The sequence below is a fragment of the Haemaphysalis longicornis genome, unplaced genomic scaffold (assembly GCF_048455015.1).
Source record: "Haemaphysalis longicornis isolate Haplotype H1 unplaced genomic scaffold, Haemaphysalis longicornis Haplotype H1 scaffold_9, whole genome shotgun sequence".
NCBI classification, from domain to species: domain Eukaryota; kingdom Metazoa; phylum Arthropoda; class Arachnida; order Ixodida; family Ixodidae; genus Haemaphysalis; species Haemaphysalis longicornis.
In genome coordinates, this window is record NW_027526460.1 from 5,362,305 (window position 1) to 5,389,525 (window position 27,221).

Sequence of the window (27,221 nt, forward strand, 5' to 3'; positions counted from 1 at the left end):
TACATTGAGGTGAGAGCGATCACTTCACAGCACACCGCTTGCTGTTCTATCTCAACTGACCTGTGTGCAGTATATGCAGCGAGCACATGAACGTCTATATTTTCTATCGTCTGCGTAACCGTCTCTGTTCTCGCAGCTAGTCACAGCCGATTAATCCATGTAACTGCGATACCAAGGTGTATAAATATTCACGCATGCATGGCAGTATGCTGCATCCTTTTGTTAACAACTGTCGGCTGCTTGTTAGCAATTGGGCGCTGTGGGCAGGTTCAGATACTGGACAGGGGTTTTTGGTGGTGCTATGTGTACAATGTGTGCATGAATGCTGGTGGTTTAGGTTGAACAGACAATAAACTTTCTGCACATTTGTAATGGCACCCTTGTAGGGTTAGTTTTCTTGGAAAAGATTTTTTTTTTTTTTTTTTTTTTGGCGGTCACTTGTACTCCTAGGCATGCTTTCGTGTTTGGCTTATTACTTTTTCATTCTCCGTGCGCTACATATCATAGTTTTTCAGCTATCACTGTAATGCTATAAGAAAAATTTCCGAAGAGTAGCATGTCTGGTATAATTGACACCTTAGCATTTACATGAATACAGTAGAATCCCGATCAACGGAACCTGAATGCTGTGAGAATATCGGTTCCTTTTCTAAGAGAGCACATTTGAAGTCTTAAATGCTGTTTCAGCATGGTTTCAGTAAATAAAGATCACCTGGAACCAATATTTATTGCCACTTACCACCATGACCACTTCCCCTTTTTATCCAAAACGTGGCAGATGGTGAAGGGAGGTCTAAAAGCAGGGCTTGAGTGAGGGCATATATAAAAGGCATTTCATAGCATATTTTCTGGAAACATAATCTCAATGACATTACTGAATCCACTGAGAAAGATATGCAGACGATAAATCTTTGATTCTTACAGCATTAAAGAATGAAAGCCTGCAAGCAACAGTGAGTGTAGATATGAAAATGTGGACCACACCCCTCGCCGCAAATGAGGCTTGCTCTGCTTTCACCACTCATTCGTACCGGCGTCTAGGCAGTTGACGGTGAACTGGTTCTGCTTGTTCAGCACCGCCCTCTTGAGGCCCATGCCCTTGGAGGTGACCTTGGAGACGTTTGAGCGGAACTTGGGCAGGTGGTCAGCCTTCTGCACGGCCTGCTTCACAACAGTGTCCACCGTCATGGACGACGTCTCTGGCGAAGTGGGCGGCGCAATGGACAGACCTGCGTGCAGGCACGACATAAATCCTCGCAGGCACGTGCACTTGCAGCAGCGAAAAGTAATCTGTGCGTAAAAAACCAGGCTCTAACTGAATGGCCTACTAAACACCCATCTGTTTGTGAAGCCACAAGGCTTTGGGAGTAGATCTGCACTAGTATCGCGAAAACGCTCGTTATGAAGGGGTTCTTCAAAGTGTAACAGATGGCAAAAGATGCACGCTTAAAAGATTCAAATACCCCGCTGCCGCTCCTTGCATTCAATCTTGCCACTTTAATTAAAGCAATTAAAGCTTGATTAGAACAAGGTACCGAATTAGAGTTTAGGCAGCCTTATAGGAAATTTTTTAAGCGGACACAGATTTGGCACACTGTGGATATAAAATGTAGTGTTTTACACAAATTCTCCATAAATGTAGAGCTCGCAAGTGAGGGTGGTGGTTGTCAAATCTCTGCCAATACACCATCTGCCTGTGCACAGGCAGTTCACAAAAGCTACAGGTTTATAAGATTCTGGCAAGCAGTCAGCTATAGAATTAGGGAGATAAATGCATAGCTCTGACTTCTTTTTCCTTCACTTTGCGCGACACATCCCATAAGCTGCTGCTTCAGGCATTGAAATGAAAGATTACTGCAATCAGCAGAAGTCAAATAAGCACTTACGGCCTCCAGTGCTGCGGGTAACTGCGCCTGTAAAAATGTCGAAAGGAACAGCGGTCAGTTGCACGTGAACGTCTTGTCCCACTTACCTATACTGGCGCACCCGTTCAGTGCCAGCTCACCTGTGCAGTTTACACGGAAGGGGCTGCCTGCGATGTGGTACCCGTTGAACTTGACCGTGATGAAGTACTCTCCAGGGGCGAGGGGGGTGTAGCGCACCTTGTAGCCTTCTTCCTCCTCCGTGCAGTCCATGTTTACCTTGGTCGGGCCATCGATGGTGACCGCCAGCGAGCCAGCACCCGCATTGCACGTGTCCACAATGAAGTCCGTCTTGGCACCTGCACACGCAACAGGTCTCAGTGCAAAATGTCGAACAGATTCCTACAGTCCCAAACATACACTGAAAGTGCTTTTTGCGTAGTGGAACAAAACAAGTGAGCCAGGGATGAGTATTCAATTACAGAGGTTTGAAGATGACAGCATAATTGAGTTGTCGCCTTCCTACAAATCAGGCCTAGTGGACATGTAGCATGCAGAATTCAACAAGGTAAATCTTGCATAACAAGTCTTAGAAATCCACATTTGTTGAATAGGAGGGGGTCACTCACCGCTCTTGACATCCCTAAGGCCCGGTCCGTAGGCCTGGACGGCAGCCGGGTCAGCATCGTCTTTGCCTACGCGGATCCGGAATGGACTTGCCGGGATGTGGACGCCATTATGGCGAATGTGGATCTGGTGGATGCCGTTCTCACGGGGCACAAAGCGCAGTGCCCATTGGTCTGCGTTGGACAAGCAGGCACCATGTCAGGGTGGCCGGAAAGAGGCAATAATTATGCTCCCCTTGGTTCTTAACAAATAACTTACGAGATGAAAAAAAAAAAAGCAGTAACACATAAGGACCGTAGAAGTTTGCTCAGCTATGCTGAAAGCCTATGTTTCATGCTTCTCAAAGTACAAGCTTGAGTAAGAATTAATGCTGTTGGGTCGCATCACTCTTGCACACAGCAACATCTGCAAGGGAGGGAAGTGAGGGGGGGGGGAAAGGGTAGGATGGTGAGAAGTTTGGGGAAAGGAGAAGGATATAGAGGAGGGGAATGCGAACAGAGAGGGGGAAGAACGGAGTGCAACTACTTCAGAAAGACGTGTTGTTGGGCAGTTGGTTCATTATTACAGGGACAAGATTTAGCGCATCAAAGACAAGGACAGCACTTGTACTGCCCATTCGCTGTTGTTGTCCTTGATGCGCTAGATCTTGTCCTCGTAGTAGCGCGATGAGAATTAGTACTGGTAGGGAGTGGAAAAGCGGAGGGGAGGGAGACATAGCCGGGCTGAATGGGGGAGGAGGAGGAGGAATAAACTTTATTTATGCGAGCCTTAGGTGCTGCTGCCTGGGCACCCGCCCGGTGGGGGGTTTCCTCTAGTCCACGATACCCTGGCCTGCGCTGGCCACCCGTGCCGATAAAAAAAAAAAGTGGCAGTAATAGGAGGGAGGCATTACGTAGCCGGAGCGGCAGATGCACTGTCTTTTGACATCTTTTGCAGTTAAGCGCGGGGATTTCTTTTCTCTCTAGTTGACCCTGAAAAGCAGGTACTGTTGCAAACATCCAGTCTTTATCCTAATAACGAAGTGGCGCTGTGCTTGGCTTTACGGTGGCAGCACATGTGTTCAATGCTTTATGCTTTGGATTGTGCATTGGAGCAGTGGTTGAAAGTTCATGTGAGGGTCCCTTATCATGCACTAGAAATTGAGTTGGTGATTCCTAAAGTTCATAGTTTGATAAACAAAGATGAGTGGAAGGACAAGACACACAAGCATCCTTCCGCACGTCATTATTATTTTTCTTTCGAGTGGCTTTTTCTTTCAAGAAGACCTTCACACTCTTTCGAGCACTACAATTCCAGAATACTAGAAAAATTACATAAGTTACATAAATGGTTTAGTAGAGAAGAAAGACATCCTTTGGATAGAGGGGTAGTAGTTGAGGGCAAACAATTTTGTGAAAGGCCACTTCTTATTCGCAGGCTACACATTGCAAAAATTCAGCAAAAGCTGCAGTTTTAAAACATTCAGCAATTCCTAAAGTTCACAGTGAAAAAAAAACAAAGATGAAAGGAAGGACAAGACACACATGCATCCTTCCACACGTCATTGCCTTTGGCGCTGTGAACTTCCAGAGTACGCATACCCAAGCATCGACATTGTTGAGCTGGTGGCGACGATGGCACCAGCACGGCCACTCACCGTCATCCAGCGGTGCAACAAAGCAGTCGTCGTCGTGTCCGCTAGGCGAGACCACTTTGCCGTCTAGGTTGCCCTTGGCGCCGTTCATGGAGATGGTGAAGGCGACGGGCTTGTTCACCTGGATGTGCTCGGGTACGCTACCCAGTTCGATTTTCCTGGTGTCGCCCGCCTGTGGCATCACGTACACCTTGAACGGGCTGTCCGGGATGTGCTGGTCGTTGAACTTGATGCCCACTCGGTACTCGCCTGCACACATATCACCCACGTGGGTTTGCGGGTGGTGTGGGCCCAGGTCATGGCAACCCAGCTGCTCAAACACCACGTACATCAGTTCGGCATTTCAATTAACACCGTGAACATATCAGCATACCTGTATGTATAAAAATAGACGTCCAGAAAGCTTCAGGACTGTATCTAACAGTGGCGTAGCCAGAAATATTTTTCGGGTGTGTTTTACGCCGCCGGTCAAAACAAATAAAAAGTGCCGGCACCGAGACAATGTCTTATTCATTTTTCTGCTTTAGTGAAGCCAATAAGTTAAATTCCTCGTTCAGTGTAATATCTACATAAAAAATAAGAGTGCACACAGGACTCCCACGAGCCGTTCTTCTCACCAAATTGACCTGTTCTTATCTAAGCTTTTGTGTTTTAATATATCAATGCGTTGTGTAAGAATGGGCAGAAAAAGGTTTAAAGGAGGTAAAAGGGCGAATGCAGCACCGAGAAAATTTCAGGGGTGTTCTGACACCGAAACACACCCTCCTCGTAACCCCCCCTCCGCTACGCCCCCGGTACGCAATATCCACATGTGGTCGCAAGCAGTGCAACAAGATGAAGCAAGCCATGTGCACTGTACGAAACCTAGTCGGAAATAAGGTTTTTAACAATTGATATGCCTTGAAAGCGCCTGATGGCAATAAGTTTGCTCTCTAAGTGTGGCGTAAATATGGGGATAAACCTCGATTGTAGTCGAGTTGCCAAATAAACTTTTTTACATCCCCAATCCCTGAAAAGGAGTAGAATTGGTTATAATCATCTTTCAACACCTTATTCACTCTTTTTTTTCAACCCCCTCAAACGCCCTTTCTGGATAGTGAAAGGAGAGTAATTCGCGCCTTTTTTTGTAGGGCGTTATAAGGGCGTAAAACGAGCGTTTAGAGTTCATTTAAGGTCATGACTCCTTCCACACAAAATGACACCAACCTGCAACTCGCGCATGTCACATATATAGTCAGAGATTTATATACCCCCCTCCCCCCCCCCCCCCCCCCCCCCAGAATCGAAATTGGTGAAGGCGACGGGCGACAACCACTAGCGCCTTGCCCAGGGATTTATACACACTCTACTCCCCAAACTCCCCAACACCCCCCTAGGAGGACTTCGACACCCCTACCCCCCAAAATCGAAATTCTGGATAAACCCCTGTATATGGTGACTTGCATCTGCTGACAGTAATATGTCTAATATTAAAACTAACCCTAAAGTTTGATTCTGCAGTGAGCCCACCGAATCAAACAAATGGTTTTCTTCTGCTGGCTATAAAATCATTTATCGCCTCTTGTGTTTTGTGCCTGATCAAGCACACAAATTTGGTGTTAGTAAGAAACGCACATTAATTCCTTCCGTCCACACTTTGCACCGATGCATGCATGCAGTTTTAAGCAGCATGTTGATAAACTCCCTCGACGGCAACAGCAGGGCTTACCGGCGTCCTTAACGACGTAGGAGATGTAGCAGGAGCCGTCCTTGCGGTCCTTGAAGTCGATCTTGGCCTTAGATGGGCCTTCGACCGAAATGGACAGGCTGCCAGCGCCGGCTTCACGGGTCCACACGTTGAACTCGCCTGCACGCCGGCACAAAGATTTTTAATCTGCGGTCAATCGGTTCAACGCTCGGGGCAGTACAGTCAACTTAAAAATTTCAATATCTCCCAACATTGTAAGTGATTGTAACCGTTCGCAAAAAGAAACCGCTTTCAAGCAAGAATTGAATTAATCAGATGGTACAAGAGGGAACGAAAGCATTCAAGGATTTAGATGGCTAAGGGCCCTCTTGAGCATCGCTACGCAAACGACAAAAGCTGTAGAAGCATTTAAAATGTTAGCGCGAATCGCAAACGGCGTGTTCGAGGCATGTCGGTCGGTTACATTGACCAACAGGACGAACCAGTTAAGTTGCTCACGAATGCGCGCGCGTTACAAATGTCACAGTGTAGGGGCTCTCTCTCACATGACTCGCCGGCGATGCCCCGCTCGAGGCCTGGACCCCCGGCGTGCACCCTGTGCGCGCCGTGGTCGCGGAAGGGTCCCACGGTGAACTGGAAGGGCGATCCGGGGATGTGGATGTCCTTGTTGCGCACGCTGACCGTGTGCACGCCGGCCTCCTTGGGCACGAAGTGCACCGCGTACGAGCAGTCGTCCAGGTCCGCAATCTCGGCGTCCTCCGAGCTGCCCGAGGGCGACGTCACGCGAGCCGTCATGTCGAACGCGCTCGTGCCTGCGCCGCAGGATGCCGCACGGTGTCATCAGTCAACCCCCCGAAGCGCGGTGCCCACCATTTCACTGCGGGCATCGCAAATCGATCGCTGCACCGATTCAGCTTCCGACTGTTATGGTGGCTACGGTGACATCGAGTTGGCGAGTATTCTAACTTGGCCCTGGGCCAGAACTTCGCCTTCGTTTTCTGCCACTTGCGAGGTGACCTTCCAGTGTCACAGTTAGGCATAAGTTAAACTGTGATTTCTGTGATTTCGCAGAGGTTTATCTTTCTACAACTGTTAAATTTATCTTTTTACAACTGTTAAATTCTATCACATAACATAAGGGTCATTAAATTGATTTCACAAGATCAGTTAAACTCTATGCAGCTAACACGAGACGGCGCAAGAAGCGTACGCGTCTTTTGTGCTCAAACTTTGCCCCAATATTGACAGTAACCAAGAACCAAGAGCGAATTAATTGTCGAAATTATTCAAGGACTGAAAGCTCAGGAAACGCGTGTGCCCGAAGCCACGACAGTTCACATTTTGCTATAAATGTGCCGATGATATGCACCCGAACTATGAGGCATGTTGTAGCGGGGGGCTTGGGACACAGTCAAACGGGTGCAAAAGGGTGTTGATGGCGCCCGTGCTCAAAGCATTTTGGACGGAGGAATTCTCCCTGAAGCTTGAAGCCGAGCACATCTGTTATTCAACGAAAAACGCTTATCCTCTCTCTCTCTCTCTGCAGATTTCCTTGCCGCTCGGAAAAATTCCGGTGAGTACCATGAGGTATGGAGGCTAACACATACGCTTCAAAGAAGAACCGATGTGTAGTACATGTTTTCTGGCCGTTATGAAAAGTACAAGGATGGAAAATTGAAAAGCATGTAGGATGCCATGTAGGATGCCATGTAGGACGCTACCATGTAGGATGCTTTACGCCAGTATGGCGATCTGGTCTCTTTCAAACTGCGCAGTCCTTCCATTGCCGCCATGTGACCATGCTGCAACTGGCATGTCTGTTCCCCTAGAAACCAACATGAAGGCAGCGCCTTCCTTGCAGCTGCGCTTCAAAATGGTTTCGTGCTGCGTGCTACACCCACTGTTTCTTTAAGGTTTGTTACTACAGCAACATCGGTGTTGCGATAGCAAATATATTTTCGTTGATTTAGCAACTCGACAACAATTCGGTAGCTATGGCAACGCGAATTTTATGAACTGCAAACCGAAATCCCTAAGGCGACTTTCCAGACGGAGATTCACCTGAGAAAGGAATATGCATTGGCGGGGCATAAACTGTCTCGGGCGGAAGGCGGAGCTGCTCACCGGGCATCTTGTAGGTGAAGGTGCACTTGGAGCCCACTTCGGCGGTTGGCGCGGCCTCCCGCTGCTTCTTGATGTTCTCCCGCTGGATGTTGGAGCCCTTGCCGGTCACCTTGACGGTGAAGGGCGATCCCTTGACGTGGTGGTCGGCGAACTTGAGGTTGATGATGTAGTAGCCAGGCTCGGTGGGCAGGTAGCTCACTTTGAGCGTGCCGTCCTCGTTGTCCTTGCACTGGATGTCCGCCTTGCTGGGACCTTCCACCGACAAGCTGAGGCCGCCGTAACCTGTGCATGCAGCGAATGCAGTGGCGGTCACGTGGGGTTGGGTCCAAACAAAGAGTTTAGTTGCTTCGTTACGTCTTGGTTTCTCCTGTGCTCCACTAGCACGCGTTGCAAATGCGCTTCTTCATCTGCAAGTGGGGAACCGAGGTCCAAAAGTGGCTCGCGACCGGCCGTGAAGTGTGCACAGTGCCATATCAAATGATATAGGTTAGGGATGCACGTCTCGTCACAATATGGGCATAGCTAAAGAAAGTTATTGAATACTCACTGACCAGTGGTCTCTACAAGTTGGTGTGATAACGTGGACCGACTCGATCCTGTCATAAACGTAGCACATATCTCTTCACGAAATCTACGAACTATATCATCACGGAAATATAGTCTTTAAAATGCTATCCACCATTCCAAGTGACTGAATCTTGAATAGTGATTTTTTTCGATCACTCCCACCGTGTCCTTCTCCTTCCCCAACAGGGCATTCATGTCCCCTCTGACAATAAAGGTATTCCCCCTCCTCCTATGCTCCTCTATGTCCAAGGGCCACTCGTAACAAGACAAGATAAAAATAACGCCCATCTTCCCGCGAGGGAACCCTGGTGTGATGCGACGCATCGGGGGGTTCAATTGGTCGTAACGTTGCCTTGAGCGTTTGCGCTGACGCTGGTATTGCATTGTGTCAGCCCACTCGCTGAAGGGACCGTCGCTTCCATCACGTCTTCATCGGAAGAATCAAGTCAAGCACGGAGTCGTCAAGCTAAGGCACGCGGCGTCGAACGAGAGCGAGCGCTGACTGAACCGCCGCAGCGCGCTACTCGCTTTATATTCACAGCGCCTGAAGGAGAGGAGACAGCGGAGGAGAGTCGCGCATGCGCGCACTTGCGCGCCAGAGCAGACGCGCGCGCAGCTGTTGTTTATGATAATAAGACGGAGTGAGAGTGTTGTGCCAGCTGTCGGTGAGAAGAACGGAGGAGAGTTACACATGCGCAGGTGGCGTGCGGACAACGCTGACGCCAACGACGCAGGAGGGACATGCCCCAGAGCAAGAGATGCGTCGCATCTAACAAAATGGATAGTTGGGCGAGTTGGAGGGTGTTCATGTTGAAGTGGTACAGCGTAAACGGACGAAAGACAAAGGAAGAAGACACAGGACAAGCGTTGCGCCTCCCTCTCGTCCCGCACTTTCTTCCCCTGTCAATTGTCTGTCTGCGCTGTGCCACCTCAGCATGAAGACAAGGTAAGTTCTTTCCTCGGCCTGTCAACTTGCAGTGGACCTGCGGACATTCTGTAGTTACCGTTAGCAAAGGTGCTTCCCACGCAGCCCTTAGGAGCTACAACGCCTTTCCAAAATAAAGTTCTCCCAATGCATCCAGTTCACTCACTCACACCAGAAAAAAAAAAGTCTCGTGTTGTACGGTTTATCCTGATATGACAGCACGGCCACAAATACAACTACTGCGTATAAATTGACATTTCAAGTTTGGGGCCTTATACGTGGCGCGGCATATCGTGGCACATGTAGTATTCCATACGAGTATTATTGTAATGCAACCAGTGTCGGGGGAATGACGCTTTTAAGGACACCGCAAGTGTTGTTATGTTGTAGTACTAAAAAAATGCTCGCAAATTTCTGCGTCTGTATGCTTTCAATCGTTAATCGTGTGTGAAATCGATGAACATTGCAGCGTGTACCCCGGAGAGTATGTCACAATTTAGTTGTAAAGATGTAAAACACTCTTACACAGCCTATGGTTTTATGACCCTAAATGTACGAAGCTTTTATTATATGATTTTAACTATAAGCAGGGGGATGCGTGAACGGGCATTTCCAACAAAGTGCAACCTGTGGGATTGCTGTCTTTTCCCCCCCGTTTTTCTGTTCTACATGCCAGATTCTTAGGAAATGTTTTTGCAGAAATTGCTATCGAACTACCCAAATGACGCCGGAGGGGCTGCGATCGACGCACTCCCCAAATGAATAGATTAAAAGAAGCAAGGCTGACCGGCCTCCCGGGTGTCGATGGAGAACTCGTTGCGGGTCTGCGTTGCGCCCTCGGTGAGCGCCTTGCCCTGGACCTTGACCTTGGAGGCGTCGCCGATCTCGCGCTCGAGCACGTTGATCTTGAAGGGGCTTCCTGTGATGGGCGTGCCGGTGCGCTTGACGTTGATCAGGTGCTCCCCGACCTCGCGGGGCGTGAACGAGATGCCCAGGTGTCCGTTGGGGAGCTTCTTGAGGAAGCACGGCTCCTCCAGGCCCGAGGGGGCCACGATGCTGGCGCTCAGGTTCTTCACGTCCTTCTCCTGCACCTTGAGCGACACCTCGCTCGAGTGGCCCACCGAGATCTGGTTGCGCTTGCGGCCCTCGCCTGCACGGCAGAGATCACCAGCTTGAATGGGTGTATACACAACCTAACAGGGTTCGGGGGTCAAAAGGACGGGGCTCGAGGTGACACTAAGCGACGAACAGCAAGTATATTTGAGCCATGAATTCCTCAAGACAGAGTCCCTCGTCCTTGTACACATTTAAAGCTGCCCATTACGCTTCTCGGTGCACTGAAAATATAGTTTTAAAAGCTACCTCAACTGCGCTGATAAAAGATTTACGTCAGCCCGTCGACTTGAGCGGTACCGCTAAGCGCTTCTGGCTAAAAAATGTGCACAAAGCTACGTAAAGTTTCCCTTTGGTGGTGTCCGTGTAGACAATACTTGCGAGGACTGGTTGACGTAGAAATCATAGCTTTCTTCGCTGAAGCCCTGAAATTTTAAGGGTCTCGGGTAACTCTCATGCATGGAAGGGACAACAATTAAAAACTGACACCGACCATGAAACTTTACAAAAACAACAAAGACGTTTCGGCTCCCTTCCTGTAGTTTTGTTCCCAATGAAAGATCGTCTTTGTTGTTTTTATGAACTTTCACGGTCGGTGTCAGTTTTAAGTTGTTGTCGAAGTGTTTTCCGGGCCAGACGGGCTCCCGTCCAACTCTTGATTTCAGTACATAGGTGAGCGTGGGAAATGGGCTAGCTGGCGCGTCACGATCCCACACTTGCCTGTATGCGGAAGCTGTATATGACAGAAAACGCTCCAATTGATTTACGGCCTGAGAAACATTTTAACACCCGGAGAAGACGTTTAGAACTTTCATTGCAGCGCATGCTGCGGGAAGATTCCGTGGAGCATGCACGTTCTGGAGTTATGATGGGAGCCATATTGCCGCAGTTTTTATTCTCGTTTCGGTCCCTACAGGTTTTAGTGCATTAGCGCTCGCTTCAAGTATGCGAGCAGCGCGCACTAGCACGATATCGATACATCCCTGTAAAAGGTGGAGTCCGAGGACAAAGTTTTGTTGCTTTCGGCTGACATTACTGATTTCGGACGTGGCGCATGGAGCCGCTTTGATAGCCACGATTTGGAACGTCCGCAACTGGGCAAAAATCACAGTTAGGCGGCTTGTATCGAACAATTTGTGACGTCGGCAGTGCCGTGCACCGTGCACCATTTGTTTTTACGTTCCTTTCACGCGTCGCTGTTATCACGGATGCCAAACCTGCCGACTGCTGCCGCGGTCGCCACAGCAAATTTATTTCGCAACGCCGGGTAAGGGTGTGATAAATAAAACAAATAGAACGTAGTTGATGGTTGACCTGCAGCAGGTGTAGGGCGATAGCAGCCACCAACCTTAGTTCGCGATTGTTGCCCACTGGCGACAAGAGGCGTACGGGTAATACAGCAAGAGACGTACGGCAAATTCTGCGTCGTCCGGCGCAAACCACTTTATATATGTCTTGAGCACCAGTGAAACCAGGGACCTCCTAACAGCCAGGCAATACGCGCAGCACAGAAACAGCATCGCACTCTAAGCGCACGGTTCACTAACATGCCGGTAAATGACGGCACACGACCGCATCTTCGTACCTGTGATCTTGGCAGTGAAGGGGCTCCCCTTGATGGGCTTGTCGGCGAACTTGATGGAGATCTTGTACTCTCCGGGCGCCGCCGGCAGGTAAGACACGGCCACCGTGCCATCCTTGTTGTCGTGCACGTTGATCTCCGCCTTGGACGGGCCTTCCACAGCCACGTTCAGACCGCCTGCGGTTGCCAAAAAGAAAGTTCTCAGTTTTGACTCTTGTATGACTCCTTAACAAAGAGGTGTGTTTTACACTTGTGGCGGAACAAGTATAGGGTGCCAAACGACACTTGTTTTCAGTGCGAAAGTTATTGGTTGACGCAACTGAGGAATCTATCATGCAGAACTCCTAAGCTCACATTGCTATAGCACAAAACTACGAGGAACTTCTAGAATAATTTTTTTGTTTGCATAATTACGTAGTGTTCCAACACATGTTTAACATTTGATTTATCATTTTCATTTTGCATGCTCGTGTAAACAGGATTTCAGCTGATTTACATCAACATTCCTTGGGTAAGATTGTACAATACTGTTACGCTGTTGTAATTGTCCAATTGCTGAGGTAACTATATGGTCAAACGCTATACCTCATATTAGTGAGGAGTATCGTTTATGCTGTTGCCGCAAACAGAATTTTCATTTACTCCGTGTGGATGCCGCTCGTTGGCAGCAAATATTATTATGACGTAACCTTAGACGCACTTCGTGTAATGGAAAATAGGACCATCAAAATTACTCATGTTATTTATCTCCTTACAGTTAGCACCAGAGTGAAGAATGCACTTACGGTAGTTTAAGAAACTATCATCGTGCAAAATTCTCATAGTAGATACTCGTCCCGAACACCCTGCACCTTGTTATGGCAGTTTTATGACATCTATCAACATTCTTGATTTCCAATAAGAGTTAGAAAAATGATGCCACGCGATCGCTTGAAAGATCACAATAATGATTGCCTATAATGTCAGCATAATATTATACAATGTAATCAGCGTCGTAGCACGCTATATCACCGTCACGATAGTATATCTAAGGTTATTCGCATGGATAAAATTTTTCACCTGCAGTATAGCGAAAATTCTCGCCCTACACGATAATCTCGACTACGATGAGGTTCGAGTAAGAATTACCAAACCGGTTACCTTGGATAATTCTGCCTGCGAATACGATTGCTTCTGCTGATGTTCACGCAGAGGAATGACCGATATATGTTAAAAGATAATGATTCCTAACATCGGCAATACAAATGTCACCGCAGTCATTCCCGACAAGTGATCATTTTTTTCAAAGCTTCAGTGGAAGGCTGTTCAATCTGGCGGTGCGAGTCATCTTCTCTCCACTTCAAGTCTCGGCACGCTAAAGCTTCTGTAGGAATAAATACACAAGACCGAGCGACGATTTTGTACTCTTGTTTGTTTCTATATACTCATTCAGCGGCACTGCACGTGTCACGTACCATGTATTCACCTGCAATACGGCGTCGTTCGCCGCCGTATCTGGAAGAAGGCGAACAAGTGTCTCGAACGCTGTCACCAAAAGCAGTCATTAAGAACGTCGACAACGTTTACGAGCTCGAGCCTGCTGAATTAATGTTGGGGCGCCGCGGCAGCTGTCTCGCCTCGACGAGCTCCTTGCGAGAGGTGTCTTGGCAGCCGTTGCTATCTTCCCCAGTACTTTCGACACATGCGCTGCCTCCGAACCGCGTGCCGGAGCAGTGTTAGCGAAGAGGCCACGGAGTGCCCGCCGCTTCCAGATGGCGCGGCCACGAAAGCCAGGAGTGGGTTGTTGATATCTGCCAGAGCCGCGTCCGGTCCAGCGGCGGCGATGCCAAAAGCGAGGCCACGCGCATCCCGGCGTCGGCTCCAAGAAGACGCCCTGACGCAGATACGCACCCCTTCCCAGCGGGGACAGAAATATTTGTGCGCCGAGTTCCTTCGCACTTGATCCGCGCCCTGCTTGTTTATGTTTCCGACTGAGGGAACAGAGCGGCGTTGTTTTTGTTTTTCTGACTTCTCTTCTGCGCCGACAATGAGCGGAGCCCTCCCGTTCTTTCTTTGACGCGCCGTGTTGCTTTGCACCGGTCGGCCGCGCTGATGTTTGTGCTAAGGGTCACGGAGGAGCGCGCGTGCGCCGGTTCAGAAGACAGACTAGGGAAACATACAGAGTGAAGCGTGACTACATAAATACGCACACGTGCGCACGGCCAGCTTGAAAACTTGTCTACAGGTTTCCAGCGCTCAGTTAATGAGCTGTAGCAGTTTCCAAGGGCCGAACTTTCGGGGGTACTATTTAGACACTTAAATCAGGTGGTGCACGACCTGAGGAGAAAAAGGACGGGCTCGGGAAGCCAATTACTGTTCACACTTTTCATGTTGCATGTTCTGGATTAGCTGTATACACGGAGCGAGAATATACATGGGAGGCGAAACGGCTTGTTGCGGCGGGCGCGGCCGAGCGCCCAGGTGAAAGCATTTTTTTTCGAAATGACTCAAATACACCTACGCCAAATTTGAGAAGTCAGTGTAAATTTGTTGCCCGACCTAAATGCAATGCTGTCAAAGCTATTATATGATTTGTTTTACATGTCAGCTAAAGAAAGTTTCGGCCACAAGTAACTAGATTACGCGGCGCATTTGATCACTATTAGGATGATAGCTTTAAATTTGGGCGAAAAAGCCCATGCGTTCGAGATTTCGGCGCACGTGAAAGATCCCCATGTGGTCAAAATTAATCCGGAGCCCGTGCACTACGGCACGCCTTCTCGAATGTGTAGCGTCGGCACGTTAAACCCCACAACCAATCAACCAACCAACTTTAAATTTGGCTCGTATTGAATTGAAACACTGAATTTGATGCGGTATTCGTATGAAAGCTTTTTTGAAATTGACTTTCAAGAATGGTGTGATGAAGTTTTCGTGGAGCTGCCATTAAACATAGTCAAAGGGGATTCAAAAACACTAGAATATATGTGAATAGCACGTGAGTCTTGTTGGCAGCATAAACAGGTCTGTTGGAACTCTTCCGCAGGATCATTTTCTTGGGCACGCCTGAAGACCTTCACGGTGTAAGCAAGCTCTTCATTGTCTTGCCATGCGTTTCCATCACAAGAAGGTCGCTCAAATGAAGCGGCTCGTACGGGGGATTTGCTAGTGCTTTTTAAGCGGCGGCTATTTAGTTAAGTAATGAAACGGTAAATATAGGAGTAAAACAAGGAGAATAGCCAGATTCATTATATAGAGGCGGGGGAGACGGGATGAAATGGTTGTTTCATATCTCCCAGTTTCATTCATTCTCTTCTTCTGCTCACTTTGTCGTCGACGTCTAGGGACAAATCTTTCGCCTATCTCTTCATTGCCCTCCGAGTCCGTGATATGCAAGCTCCGAAAAGCAAAAAAAAAAAGCTGTGGTTAATTGATTCCCCTGTCATAGGAATCGGTAAAAAAAATTCCCTCGCACTTCCCCGAGGGGGAGAGTGTGTAAGTGCGAATGCACGGTTGTTGATTGCGCGATTACGGTGGATATCGTGATCTTGGAGTGGAGAGGAGGCGCCCAACACCCGCAGTCACTGAGCGGAGAGAGGAGGAGGAGAGTAGCGCCCGCCGTTACGGCGAGGGCTACACGAGCGCCCTCACGAGTCGGAATGCGGAGCGCCCGCTACGCGAGCGAGAGCTCTCCCGCCCGAAGTGGAGAGGAGGCGCCCAACACCCGCAGTCACTGAGCGGAGAGAGGAGGAGGAGAGTAGCGCGCGCCCATCTCCCCCCGTTGCTAGGGAAGACGAGGAGGAAGACGAGGAGCGCGCGCACCCGCAGCTGTTGCTATGCGGACAACGGCGGCGGACGATTCAGGCTCGCTTAAGAAGTGCATTCGCACTTAACACGAAAGTTAAATGTACAGCGAAATCTGGCATGATTTGTGGGTCGGTGCCTGTCTTGTGGGTGTGCTTGGCGAGCGACGTCCTGCTGGCGGGTCGCTTTGGGCAAGGTGTACTGGCGTCATTTCCGTGACGGATATGACGTTAGTGAAATCTTGGTGTATACCGACATAAAACACTTTCGTGTTAAAATATAAAACCCGAAAACGAACAACCCTAAGTATAAGGTACTGATGATGATGATGGTTGGTATTGGTTTCCCCTTTGTAGCGGGTCGATGACACGTCATCTTACCCACAATGATTAATATACCTATGTTTTACACTCTTGGTTTAACACTAGCGCTGCTTAGGGCAGGCACAAAAAGCTTATTAGGCACAAAATACTTTTTTCCCGTTACAGATGGTAACTGTCCTAGGCAATATTCCCCTCTCTGCTTTTCGTCCACCAGCATTCTAATCTTCTTTTCGTCCCCTCGACAGCCTTGAAGTTAACTTCCTCTATGCTACCCTTAAATCCTAGGGCTTCTGGAAGCCGAATATTTCCATCATGTAGATTTGGATGGATACCCTCACATTCTAACACAATGTGCCGCATAGTTTCTGTTTCTTTTCCGCAGACCACGCATACCCCATCATTTTGTGAATACTTCCCCACAGAGCTCTTAGTTTGCAAGCAACCTGCTCTAGCCTCAAAAAGCAAAGCACTGCCCTGGGAATTATCGTAGAAATTGTCCTTTCTGATGTGCAATTTCTCAGCCCTGTACATCTCTAACGACTCTTTAGTACTAAAGGTTGCTTTCCCGCAACAACCACCTGTGTGCAGTGGTGCACCCTTTACAGGCCGCTTGCTTCGTCGTAGACGGGACGTAAGTGAAATCTTCGTGAATCCCGGAATAAAACACTTTCGTGTTAAAAAACAGCTTGCGAAGACGTACACCCACAAAGCAGTCCGAGCTGTCAGGCGGTAACTCACAAGGAGGCTGCCATGTTGGTTATATGACGTCATGACAAAAGCACGCTCCCATCGGGCAAATGAATTTGGCTCATTTCGAAAAAAAAGAAAAACTCAACAGCTATCGTCACTGCGGCTGCACAGTTTCTTCACCCGCGACAACTGCTTCATTTGATTGATTGATTGATTTATTGATTGATTGATTGATTGATTGATTGATTGATTGATTGATTGATTGACTGTGAGGTTTAACGCGTCGACGCTGCGCAGGCGATGAGACGCGCTGCAGTGGAGGGCTCCGGCTTAATTATGACTAGTGTCACTAGTCATAATTGATCCGGACTATAGGGCGCTAGGGCACTGCTTTATGATGGGGGCGGGAGCCCCGTCACGTGGTATTTTTCATATTTCGCGGGGTTTCTTTTTCAGCCAGAATAAATGATTCGCGGCATTCTATTATTGGGATACGCAGTGGAAGCGATACGTCAGTGTCACGACCAGTGTAAGCACCGAAGGGTACACTTCCCAATCTCTTGTACTCACGCCACATCGCCATTACCATCTGTAAATAATAATAATCATCATCATCGTTGGACTCGCGCTGCCTGGAACGTTCAGTCTGAGCAAGATAATAAACGTCGTCTCCGAGACCTCGTCCCTCGCTCTCTCAGTACGCAATTTACGTCGCTGGAAGTACAGCAGTTAGATGCCTCTCGTGGGTAACTACAAGTGCTTCGTTGACACTTTAATGATTGGGACAGTACTTATCGAGTTAGATACTTAATTGCAATTATTTGATTAAATCATTAATTACTATCCGCTACTTCACTGTACTGAATACATTATGCACTATGTTTTTTTCGAGTAACGCCATTGCTCTTTTTTTAGTTTTGTTGCATGATAGCTGGGACACTGCATGTTTAGTTTAATCTAAATTTGTGAGGGTAGGCTCCACGCCGGTGCACAATCTCGAACGGAGCAAGCCGCGAAGGGATCAATCAAACCCGAGGTTTACGGGGGCTGTGGGACGTACTGCATTCATATGTGTATAGTTGAAGAGACTCTGGTTTCCTTTAGGCCTTCTCTGGTTATTACGTGCACGACTCGCTTTATACAAGGGCGTTTTTCTTTCCTAACCACAGCTGACCTAAAGTGGTACAGCCATCATGGTTTGGCATTGTAGGGGTTCTAACCCGGCTGGCTTGATCAGGGTGAAATAGGAAAAGGTTCATGTTCGCGAGATTTCGGGGCACGCGAAAGAACCCCATGTCGACAAGTAATATTCTTCGTTTTTCTGATTGTCTATGCCCGTTGCTATTCAGCAGCACTCAGTGGCGTGTAAGGTCTCAGATTAGAAACTGCCTCAAGGTCAACACGTGGCCAATAATCACGTTGGGAGAGGATACCGCGCCTTCCTTTTCAGGAGAAAGCCTCAGAGCTCTGTGTTCGCGCTGTGAGGTACAGGAAGCGTGCGAAAATTGTTGTGAGGTACAATTCGAACAGAAAATCGGAGTGCGCGCCGGGAAGGAAAAACAGATGCTCCGGAAGAGGCTAATGAGGAAGGGCGACGCACCGTGGAACGTTCAGGGCGCGCTTGTATACACGTCATTGCATGGACTCAGAGCTCCATTCCCCATCGATATGGGGGACGGCGCACCAGGCCCAAGTCGCGGGCGGGGAAGACCTAAAAAGTATGCCACTGCGGGAGAGGCTAGAGCAGCTCGAAATGCCGCTCGACGTAACCGCCGTCGATAGGTATATCGGCTAGGCAGCGGCGACCCGACGAGAGCAACGTGAACGTTCAGGACGAATTTCAACAGCAGATGAACACGACGTACAATTAGGCTTTCGTCTTCTCATTCTTGGAAAGCTCTAAGAATTCCCCGTAATTTTTATGTTCGGTCCTGGCGTGAAGATGACATTTGTTTGAACAGTTTTGGGCACTGTTATAGTTTCATTTTTGCGGAGCCAGAAATTATGCAATGTCCCTCTCGCCTGCGAGCTAAAATTGCGACGGACAAATGCGACGACGGCAGAAGTTTCATTTTCCTGAGCTCATTGTACACATCGTGCGCAGGCCTACAGCTCCGTGTTCGTGTGTCGTCTCCTTTCACTAGTGAACTCCCAGTTCCAGATTCGCACTTTGGGCGCATACAGATTCACGGCCACGCTGACGATCTGCATACGGTGCTTTCAATTTTCATGGTAGGACAAGAGCTGAAATATAGCTCAGAACGCGAACCATGAGCTCGAAGAGCGGCGGGAACCATGGACTTGTAGGTAACACATGCACCAGCGCGAGCGGTATACTTGGTTACACTAACGAATACGACGGGACTGCTTGCAGACTTGCGCGACTTCATGGTTACGCTTTGCGTGTTGCAAGTTCTGGTGCAAGACAACAACAAAAAAACAACTGGGAATATAGTTGAGGTGTGTAACCGCTACGCCCTGTTTGTGACATAGAGCAATTTTTCAGCGAATTTCAGAAGAACGCAGTGGTCGTTTAGTCGGTTCGTAGTAGGCATGAAACGCAAGAACATGGTCTGACCTTTTCCAGCATCCTTGGTGCTGATGGAGAAACTGCTGGGCTCTCCGGCCACGCCGTGAGTCAGGCCCGGTCCGTAGGCGGTCACGTAGCCACTCTGGATGGTGTCCACGTGGAACTTGAAGGGACTGCCTGCGAATCGGCCGCGCCGCAGAACCGACGTGGCGTTAATCCGACAGGCCGGCGGAGCAGGCACCGCGCGCACACACGCCCACGACGCACGCGCAAGCGGCACGTACCCTGCACGTGCTCGTGGTTGAACTTGATGTGCAGCTCATGCTGGCCCTCTTCGCGCGGCTCGTACTGGATGCTGACGGTGCCGTTCTGGTTGTCGATGATCACAGGCTTGTCCACCCGTCCCGACGGCATCTTCACCTCGGCTGCGCACGGTGCAAGGCGCCACTTAGCAAGGCCTCCCGACAGAGCCTGTCACGGACCCAGTGCGTCCAGGAGAGGTACCCGCCGGCCACTCGAGCGTGGCTTCGCAAGGCCTATCCCAAAGCCTACCCGAAGTCCTACCCATCTATCAGGAATGCGGTAAGCATTCCTGAAAGAGGTTCCTAAGGGGCTGATAAGGGCGTGGGTACTCGTCGCCCCAGTCTATATTAAGGGCCTGCCGTAGAATGTCCCCATGAAGGCCATGGCCACCAGTAAGCCTGAGGGCAGGCATACTGCAACCAGGCCTTGCCGGGGCGGCACCGTTCTCGCCCCCTCCCCCCCCCTGGGCACCCCGGGTCCATAATCCATGCAGCAAGTGGGCCACGCACCGGAGAGCTGTCCTCCAGCGCTCTGCTGCAAGGGGATGTCGAAGAGCTGGACCGGCCGGAACTTTCCCTGCGGCGGCGGGGCGCTGCGGAAGCGGCGGTCGACCACGGTCTTCTGGTGGATCTGCTCGGTGACAGCCTGCGCGCGGCGGAGGCAAAGGAAGAGGCTCACTCGCGCTGCTCCACACCGCCCTTGGCGCGCCCTTGCGGAGGAAGACACCGGAGCCCGGACCTGGGGCCTCCCTTCCCCCTCTCTATTTCTGGACGCCCCCGCGGCCTCCGCTTTTGGCGCCCACGGCTCGCCCTCGCACCGCCGTGGACAGTCTGCTCCCTCCCCCTTTTCCACCACCAGATCTCACCACTGCCGAGGCGGGATGCACTGTAAGCGTGTGAACCTGGACTATGGCCAGCCAGCGGTGCGCTTGTTTGCACCCGGACCTCACAACGGCGGGACAAGGGAGCCGCACGCACGTTCATGCAGTTCGGTCGCCTCCTTCTCCACGCTTCCTTCCTGTCTGTCAAGTTATGACACGCCTGCGGGTTCAGCCACCCCGAAGGCTGCGTGTTTGCTGCTGCGCCCGGGGCGCACGAGAAATATGCAAGATGACGCACTATTTTGGCGCATTCCAACAAGGACGTTGTCTGGCCCACGGGACCTGGCTTTCCACGCGGTGAACAAGAGATACCCAGTATGCCTGACCTGGGTTTCGGCCGTGCTCTGCTTTTTGTTTCCAGACATAAACCGCCTTCGTGCACATGTTGGAAACTCCAAATTGAACAGCGGATACCGTAAAGGCTCGTATATTTGCGGTAACTCTAGTACCACAGTTCCAGACGCGTCACTTGATGTTCCCGTGTTCGATTTTACAAAGCCGCGCCTGCAAGCGAAGTTTTTCACTTACTGAGTGTCTACCTTTTCATGCCTTATAGCCCGAGTCTTGGCGTAGACGAATGTCATCTAGTCCACGAAACCATTGCAGCGCTGTTACAGCGCGGCGCAATACACGTCCTTTGAAAGCGGAACTTCCTGTGATCACGCGTATAGCCGCACTGGGCGTCTTGAGCTACGGTCACGATGGATGTTCGTGAAACATTGTTTGTATCTTCTCAAAACCTCATTAGCTTCCGCTTGGTGTTCTAGTCTGCTGTGACAAATATTGTCACAAACACGTCATCCGTGAACTGTATCATCCTGAATGTTCTATTTGCCTAACGAACTTCGGCATCAACTGAGGCAATAAATAGCGTGTACGAACGGCCCCGGAGGACCTGACGTGTGCCCGAGGACAGAACGTTAAGTCTTTCTCTATCCCACCGGAACAAATTATGTGTGTCCAGGTGACGAAAAGGTGAGGGGAGACGCCGCAACAGAAACTCGCGAGCTTCGTGTCGAGGCCCTCCCTCGCTCCTTCCTCCACCAAGCCAATCGCGAAGCGCGACGACTCACTCCAAGGGTCTGTCAATACGGGATGATTGCGCGGCGCAAGCTGCCGTAACGATCGCGGCCAAGGGAGAGGCCGCGGCGCCAGACGACGGACCGCGTGGCACCCTTGTATGGTTTCCCGAAACGCGAGCGTGCTCCGGACTGCCCCTCCTTCTTGTTTTGGGGCTCTTAGCACCAAAATAAACCCCACCGGGCGCTCGCCGCACAGCGCCCCGAAGGACCTGTGACGCACGTCGGCGCCTGTCGCGACGACGCTGGGATTCCCGCGCCGTGCCGTACGTGCGCAAACGCCCGCGATGCTCGTCGTCTCTCCTGACGACCCACGAGTGGCGAGTGAAATAGCTTCGACTGCTCCGCCCGGCCGAAACCAACTCCCAGTGACAAACTGGCGGGGGTGCGGAACGGCTCGTGCGCCCGTCTTTCTCTCCCTTTTGCGAGCTGTAAATTGTTTTCGGAGCACGGCTGCGCCTGTCGAGTCGCAACGTTGACTGCTTTTGTCAAGGTGTAATTCACCCCGTCGCCAGTGTGGGTGGTCTCAGAGACGCAAGCATGCTCAAGGAGTCGCAAGACTCTTCTCGGAACCATTCATGTCTTTCGGCGAGCAGTCAGCTGTAGGTGAACAGTAAGTGCTTCCGCAGAGTTACTTCGACAGACACCCACACAAAGGTGCATTAGTCTCTGGGACGACGTGACTACTTGGCCTACAGTGCTTTCGCCGTGTCCTGGCAACCTTTTAAACATTGTGCTCATATGTAGGGCAAAAATAAAACTCCGAGGACACGTACATAAGCACTTGCGTTGTGGATTCGAAAGCATCTCTGTCCAATTTAACGCCCCTGAGGGCTCCTTTGAATCGATGTATTGACGTCGCAGGCGACGGGAATCGGTCTAGGGCCTCTGGCGGCAGCTGCCATCGTCACTGGGAATAATCCCATTGAGTGGGTATGTGAGAATTTCGGTCAGTTATTATAGACGTCCGTTTAGGAGTCGTTTCGCTGTTACAGGCCCCGGACGCCGGCTTTTTCTCTAAATAGTATATTTAATGTTTTCGCATTAACAAATGCGGCGGCATTGAAGTGTGCCTTAATGCTTTGGCCTCTGTTTTCGGGTATCAACATAAGCGATCCGCAAAGTTGGCGCGAAACCATTTCCATTTCCATTTCATTTTCCATGCCGGGCCTTGGTGACGATGCAGCAAGTTGGCTTCTCGATATAGCTCCTGGCTTCTTCGCACAGCGGTCTTAAGTTGGCTCTTTCACGTAACACTAAAGCTTTGCAAAATGCCAGTCACGACTTTATTGCATTCGATTCCTTTGAACTCGGACGCATTTCTCACTCACCCCAGATATTCAGGCTGATACATCTGATATCTGTTCACTTCGGCATAGCAGACACTTCCTCTGCGTCAAATTCGGGAAATCTAAAACCCACGAATACTTTCTAGTTGAAGTCTGCGCCATGCCCCTGCGGTTCCATTAATCTTTTGTAGTGGCGAAAAAATTGCGTTCAAGCAAAAATACAGCCAAATGTTAATATAAATCACAATAAAAGAACGGTATGAAAAAAAAAATACCGAAAGAGTCGAGCCTGAACAGAGCGAAACAAAGTCGATAATAATGTATCGGAAGACGGTAGGTTGCAGATGGCTTCTAATCATGCACCTAGCGTTGTATACACGTGCGCCCGAATGCCCGAACATTCGGCTCATAGGAATAAAGTAAGCCCGCCCGATCATTCTTATTTTGGCTGACCCGACTGACCGCGAAATCAGTTTAGGGTGTCCTCGGGAGTTTGTCCAATGCATTAGCTTTTCGAAGCTGCTGAGGTTTTCTGCACGAATAAAACCCCCAAAATGCTGCATAAGCGTGTCGCTGAAACGAATCTCGCGGCTGCGAGACGCTGGCAGTGATAGACGACTCTGAAAAAGTCAGGGCTCTGCTGGAAGTCTACCAACGCACTCGCGCAAAACGCAGCCTCCCCCTTGCCTGCTTAGTCTACTACTCACACACAAGCGCACGCACGCATTTTCCCCACCTCTGTTTACCTCCGAGGCCAGAATTCGCCCGCAGCCACGACCCGGTGGTGACGTCACTTCTTAATGTTGCTCAACTTCCGCGTGTCTTTTGGATCTAAACACAGCAGTATACACCGTGCTGGCGTCTCTCAAGCTCTCAGTGCATGCGAGCGTTGTGCTTTGAGCACCACGGGAAGAAGCGCCCATACAAATAATAACAGGTGAAGAAAAAACTCCGCCAGGGGGGGATGCAGTGATAGAGGACTGTCGAGGCTGTCGAGGGGACGAAAAGAAGATTAGAATGCTGGTGGACGAAAAGCAGAGAGGGGAATATTGCCTAGGACAGTTACCACCTGCAACAGGAAAAAAAAAAGTATTACGGGCCTAATAAGCTTTAGTGCCTGCCCTAAGCAGCGGTAGTATTAAACCAAGAGTGTAAAACATGATTATATTAGTCCTTTTTGGTAAGATGACATGTCATCACCCCGCTTCAAAGGGGAGGCCAATAGCAATCATCATCATCATCATCAATCATCATTACTATGCATGATCAGCCTGTTAGTTGAGCTGCAAAATGGTGGCTGTTGTTGGTACAGTGTGCAATATAAATACCGCCGCTACTATCGAGAACCCCAACATACAGCCTTGTGGCCAGTAACGTAGTGCATAGTCGTCCGCCATGGCGGGTTAGTGGCATGGCAGTTTCGCCTCTCCCTCGATTACGGTGTACAAGGGCAGTGAAAGAGCATTTGATCTGCTCTTATACGAAGACCAATCTAGGCAAGTTTGCATTTCTTGAGCTTAGTTTAGAGAGACACGTTTATTAATTTATAGAACTTTTGAACGATATTGTTATCGTCACTCGCAACGTCGGGGCTACTCATAAGTTGCTTCTTCCAATCCGACGTTTCTCAACGTGTTTCGGCGAGAAAGAGAGAGAGAGAGCTAAGGAGGCAAAAAGAAAAAAAAAGCTCAATGCATAGACAAACGAGACGGTAGAATTAACGTCTCGAAACTGTTTGGTTCACAAACACCCTCTACTCTTTAAAATAAATGAATAAAAAATAAAGACGACAACAACCACAACAACAACAACAAAAAAAAAAAACGAAGTTCAAAACTCCGCAGCTGCAGTTGGGCTATAAGGCGTGCAGTGGCGGATAGCTAAGGTTTAATTTAAACCACTTGAAATTCTCAATGTGGTGCCCGAGAAACCGTACACAAGGGAGTCCTCAGTTTTTAAAATTTTGCCTCCATCCCAAACATATAGCCTTCGCAGCCAGCTGTCGAACCGGTGAGCCCGGGCGGATCATGTACATATAGAACGCGTGTTCGCTATATAAGCTGTACCACCGCGGTGCGTAGCGGGCGGTGCATCCGCATATCAACTGAACAGCTTCTAATTGGGCCTCAATCCATGTATACGAGCTTTGAGCAAGGGTGGGTGCGTAAGGGGGCCGCGATACGTCTTGCATAGCCAGAGCCGTAACCGAAATACTTTGAGAAGACGACGAGCACTGTTTCCTTCATCCATGACACCCAAACGAATATTCTTTTTCGGTCTGGACGTTCCGCTTGAAACATGCCGCGCATGCGCAGAACACGCTTGGCACAGCTCATGACAGCGAGATGTGCGGATGATGAATGACGCGTGGAAACGTAAAAAAAAAAAGAACAGTTCAAGGCGGGACAGAGTTTCCAACAGTTCAAAGGGAAACGCCGAACAGCCAAGACGGCATGCAAGTGTAGGTGATCGGCTCGGGTAAAATGGCTCCAAGCCCGGCTTCCCGCAGTAACCAGAAATAGGACAAGCCCAGGCATTGTTCGAAGATCTATTCATAGAGGCTGTTCCAGAGAAACCAGCGGTGGAACAGGGGAAACTTGAGATGCAGGTGAGTGGGAGCTTTGGTCACCAACGTTGTGTCACCCTTGTTCTTAGTCGTATTTGCACCTCAAATTCCAGGCTGAAAGCGCCAGCATACCGTAATAACACGATAAGGAAACAAATGTTTTCGGTCTACCCCAAGGCAATTTGCAGCCAAAGTTTGTTGGGCGTTCTCTGGAGTTGGAGCTTTCGAAGCAACTCTAGAATCAGGGCGGCTCTTCAGTTGTTAACTGCCGCTGACCCCCTCGCCTCCGTAGATAGGGGGGGGGGGGAGGGGGAGGTAGCCGCCACTATCGTCATGACGTTTAAAAACGGGACTGTAATTTTCCTCAATGCCAAACATAACACTCAAAGGCAAACTAATCATGGAAATGATGGGCTCCCAAAGTTTTCTGTTTAGGTAACACAACGCAACCGGTGCGAAACAGATGATTCTACCCAAAAAATCCCGGGCCATCTCCCCTAACGTGAAACCTGAAGAGGGGCGAAGCATGCAGAGTATAAGTGTATTCTTGGCGCCGTGGAGTTTTTGCCGACGGAGATGAAACCGTTCGGGGGTAGAGGTATACAGCTTTGCTGTAAGAGTCTCGTGTCTTTGAAGCACGAAGCGCTCCAGCGCGAGGCGTAAACGAGTGTCCCGGTATTTTTTTAGTACGCGTGACGTTCTAGCGCGAGGCGTAAACGAGTTTCCCGGGGTTTTAGTACCGTGACTACATGAAACGACGATTGCGACGACAATTACGACGACGAACGACGACAGGAGACGCCAACAGCCCCAGCCCCTAAGGGGCTTCGCCCCTAAAAGGGGAGCATAACCAGAGGTGAAGCGTTGGCGAAGGTTACTCGAGCCTCTGAAGGCAACAAAACAAATAAAATGAACCAGTTTCAGCTCGATTTATAGCGTGCACTAAATGTTTGTTTGATTGTGTGATTCCACCTAAATTGCTCGGGAAATAGGTCGGTGCAACGGGGAAAGACTCCGTTGTCTCACTTTTTGTATTCCCTGGCTGATGCAGTGAGCGATACTGCCCCTTTAGGGTGATATTCACGGTTTTGTCCATTTAATGTCCGTTTCAGTCTTGAGGAGTAGCTCAAGGCGACCAGTCCCGTACCCCCCACCCCTACCACTTCTTACCACTTCCGTGACCTAAAGCCATCCTATCCACTAAAAGTTGCAACAACAACAACTGTTTCAAAGTGTCCTTGCCATGCGAGCCCTGACTGGATGAAAACGGGTGACCCGGATGTCACGGAACGCAAGCAAGGCGGGAAATCAATTTCTGCGCATGCGCCACTACGTCACGCAGCATAAGCAAGGCAGACATTGGCTTTGGTAGATTTCACTGGTCAGAAACGGCGCATGTGCAACTGCGTCACATAACACAATCAAAACAAAGCGTCAATTTCGGTGCATATCATTGGTCTAAAGCCGCGCATGCGCAACTAGGTGACGCAGCATAAGCAAGGCTGGACATTGATTCAGGTGGATGTCATTTGTCAGAAACCGCGCGTGTGTAACTACGTCACGTATCACAGGCAATACGGGGCGTTAATTTTACCGCATGTCAGTGGTTTGAAGCCGCGAATGCACGGCAACGTCAAGCAACATAACCAAGAGGCGGC

The 27,221-nt window shown here is 49.7% G+C and overlaps 2 protein-coding genes across 5 annotated transcripts in view; one reads left to right on the forward strand and one right to left on the reverse strand.

The window, feature by feature from the left end:
- The window catches only part of Cher (filamin A protein cher), a 108,817-nt gene that overhangs the window by 4,485 nt on the left and 77,111 nt on the right, over positions 1 to 27,221 (reverse strand). For all 3 annotated transcript variants that reach the window (XM_077684599.1, XM_077684598.1, XM_077684597.1), the window contains exons 21-33: positions 20,259 to 20,394; positions 19,731 to 19,871; positions 19,495 to 19,623; positions 12,124 to 12,297; positions 10,213 to 10,575; positions 7,934 to 8,215; positions 6,355 to 6,621; positions 5,831 to 5,968; positions 4,126 to 4,371; positions 2,492 to 2,662; positions 2,006 to 2,221; positions 1,887 to 1,913; positions 1,032 to 1,229 (exon numbers count right to left, since the gene is read on the reverse strand). In XM_077684599.1, the coding sequence (XP_077540725.1) occupies positions 1,032 to 1,229; positions 1,887 to 1,913; positions 2,006 to 2,221; positions 2,492 to 2,662; positions 4,126 to 4,371; positions 5,831 to 5,968; positions 6,355 to 6,621; positions 7,934 to 8,215; positions 10,213 to 10,575; positions 12,124 to 12,297; positions 19,495 to 19,623; positions 19,731 to 19,871; positions 20,259 to 20,394 (2,488 nt within the window). The remainder of the gene's footprint in view (positions 1 to 1,031; positions 1,230 to 1,886; positions 1,914 to 2,005; positions 2,222 to 2,491; positions 2,663 to 4,125; positions 4,372 to 5,830; positions 5,969 to 6,354; positions 6,622 to 7,933; positions 8,216 to 10,212; positions 10,576 to 12,123; positions 12,298 to 19,494; positions 19,624 to 19,730; positions 19,872 to 20,258; positions 20,395 to 27,221) is intronic.
- Positions 24,919 to 27,221, forward strand: part of LOC144152990 (uncharacterized) — a 102,598-nt gene continuing 100,295 nt past the window's right edge. For both annotated transcript variants that reach the window (XR_013319263.1, XM_077684607.1), the window contains exon 1: positions 24,919 to 25,605. Coding sequence is in view for 1 of the 2 variants with exons in the window: in XM_077684607.1 (XP_077540733.1) it covers positions 25,600 to 25,605 (6 nt within the window). In the remaining variant the exon portion in view is untranslated. The remainder of the gene's footprint in view (positions 25,606 to 27,221) is intronic.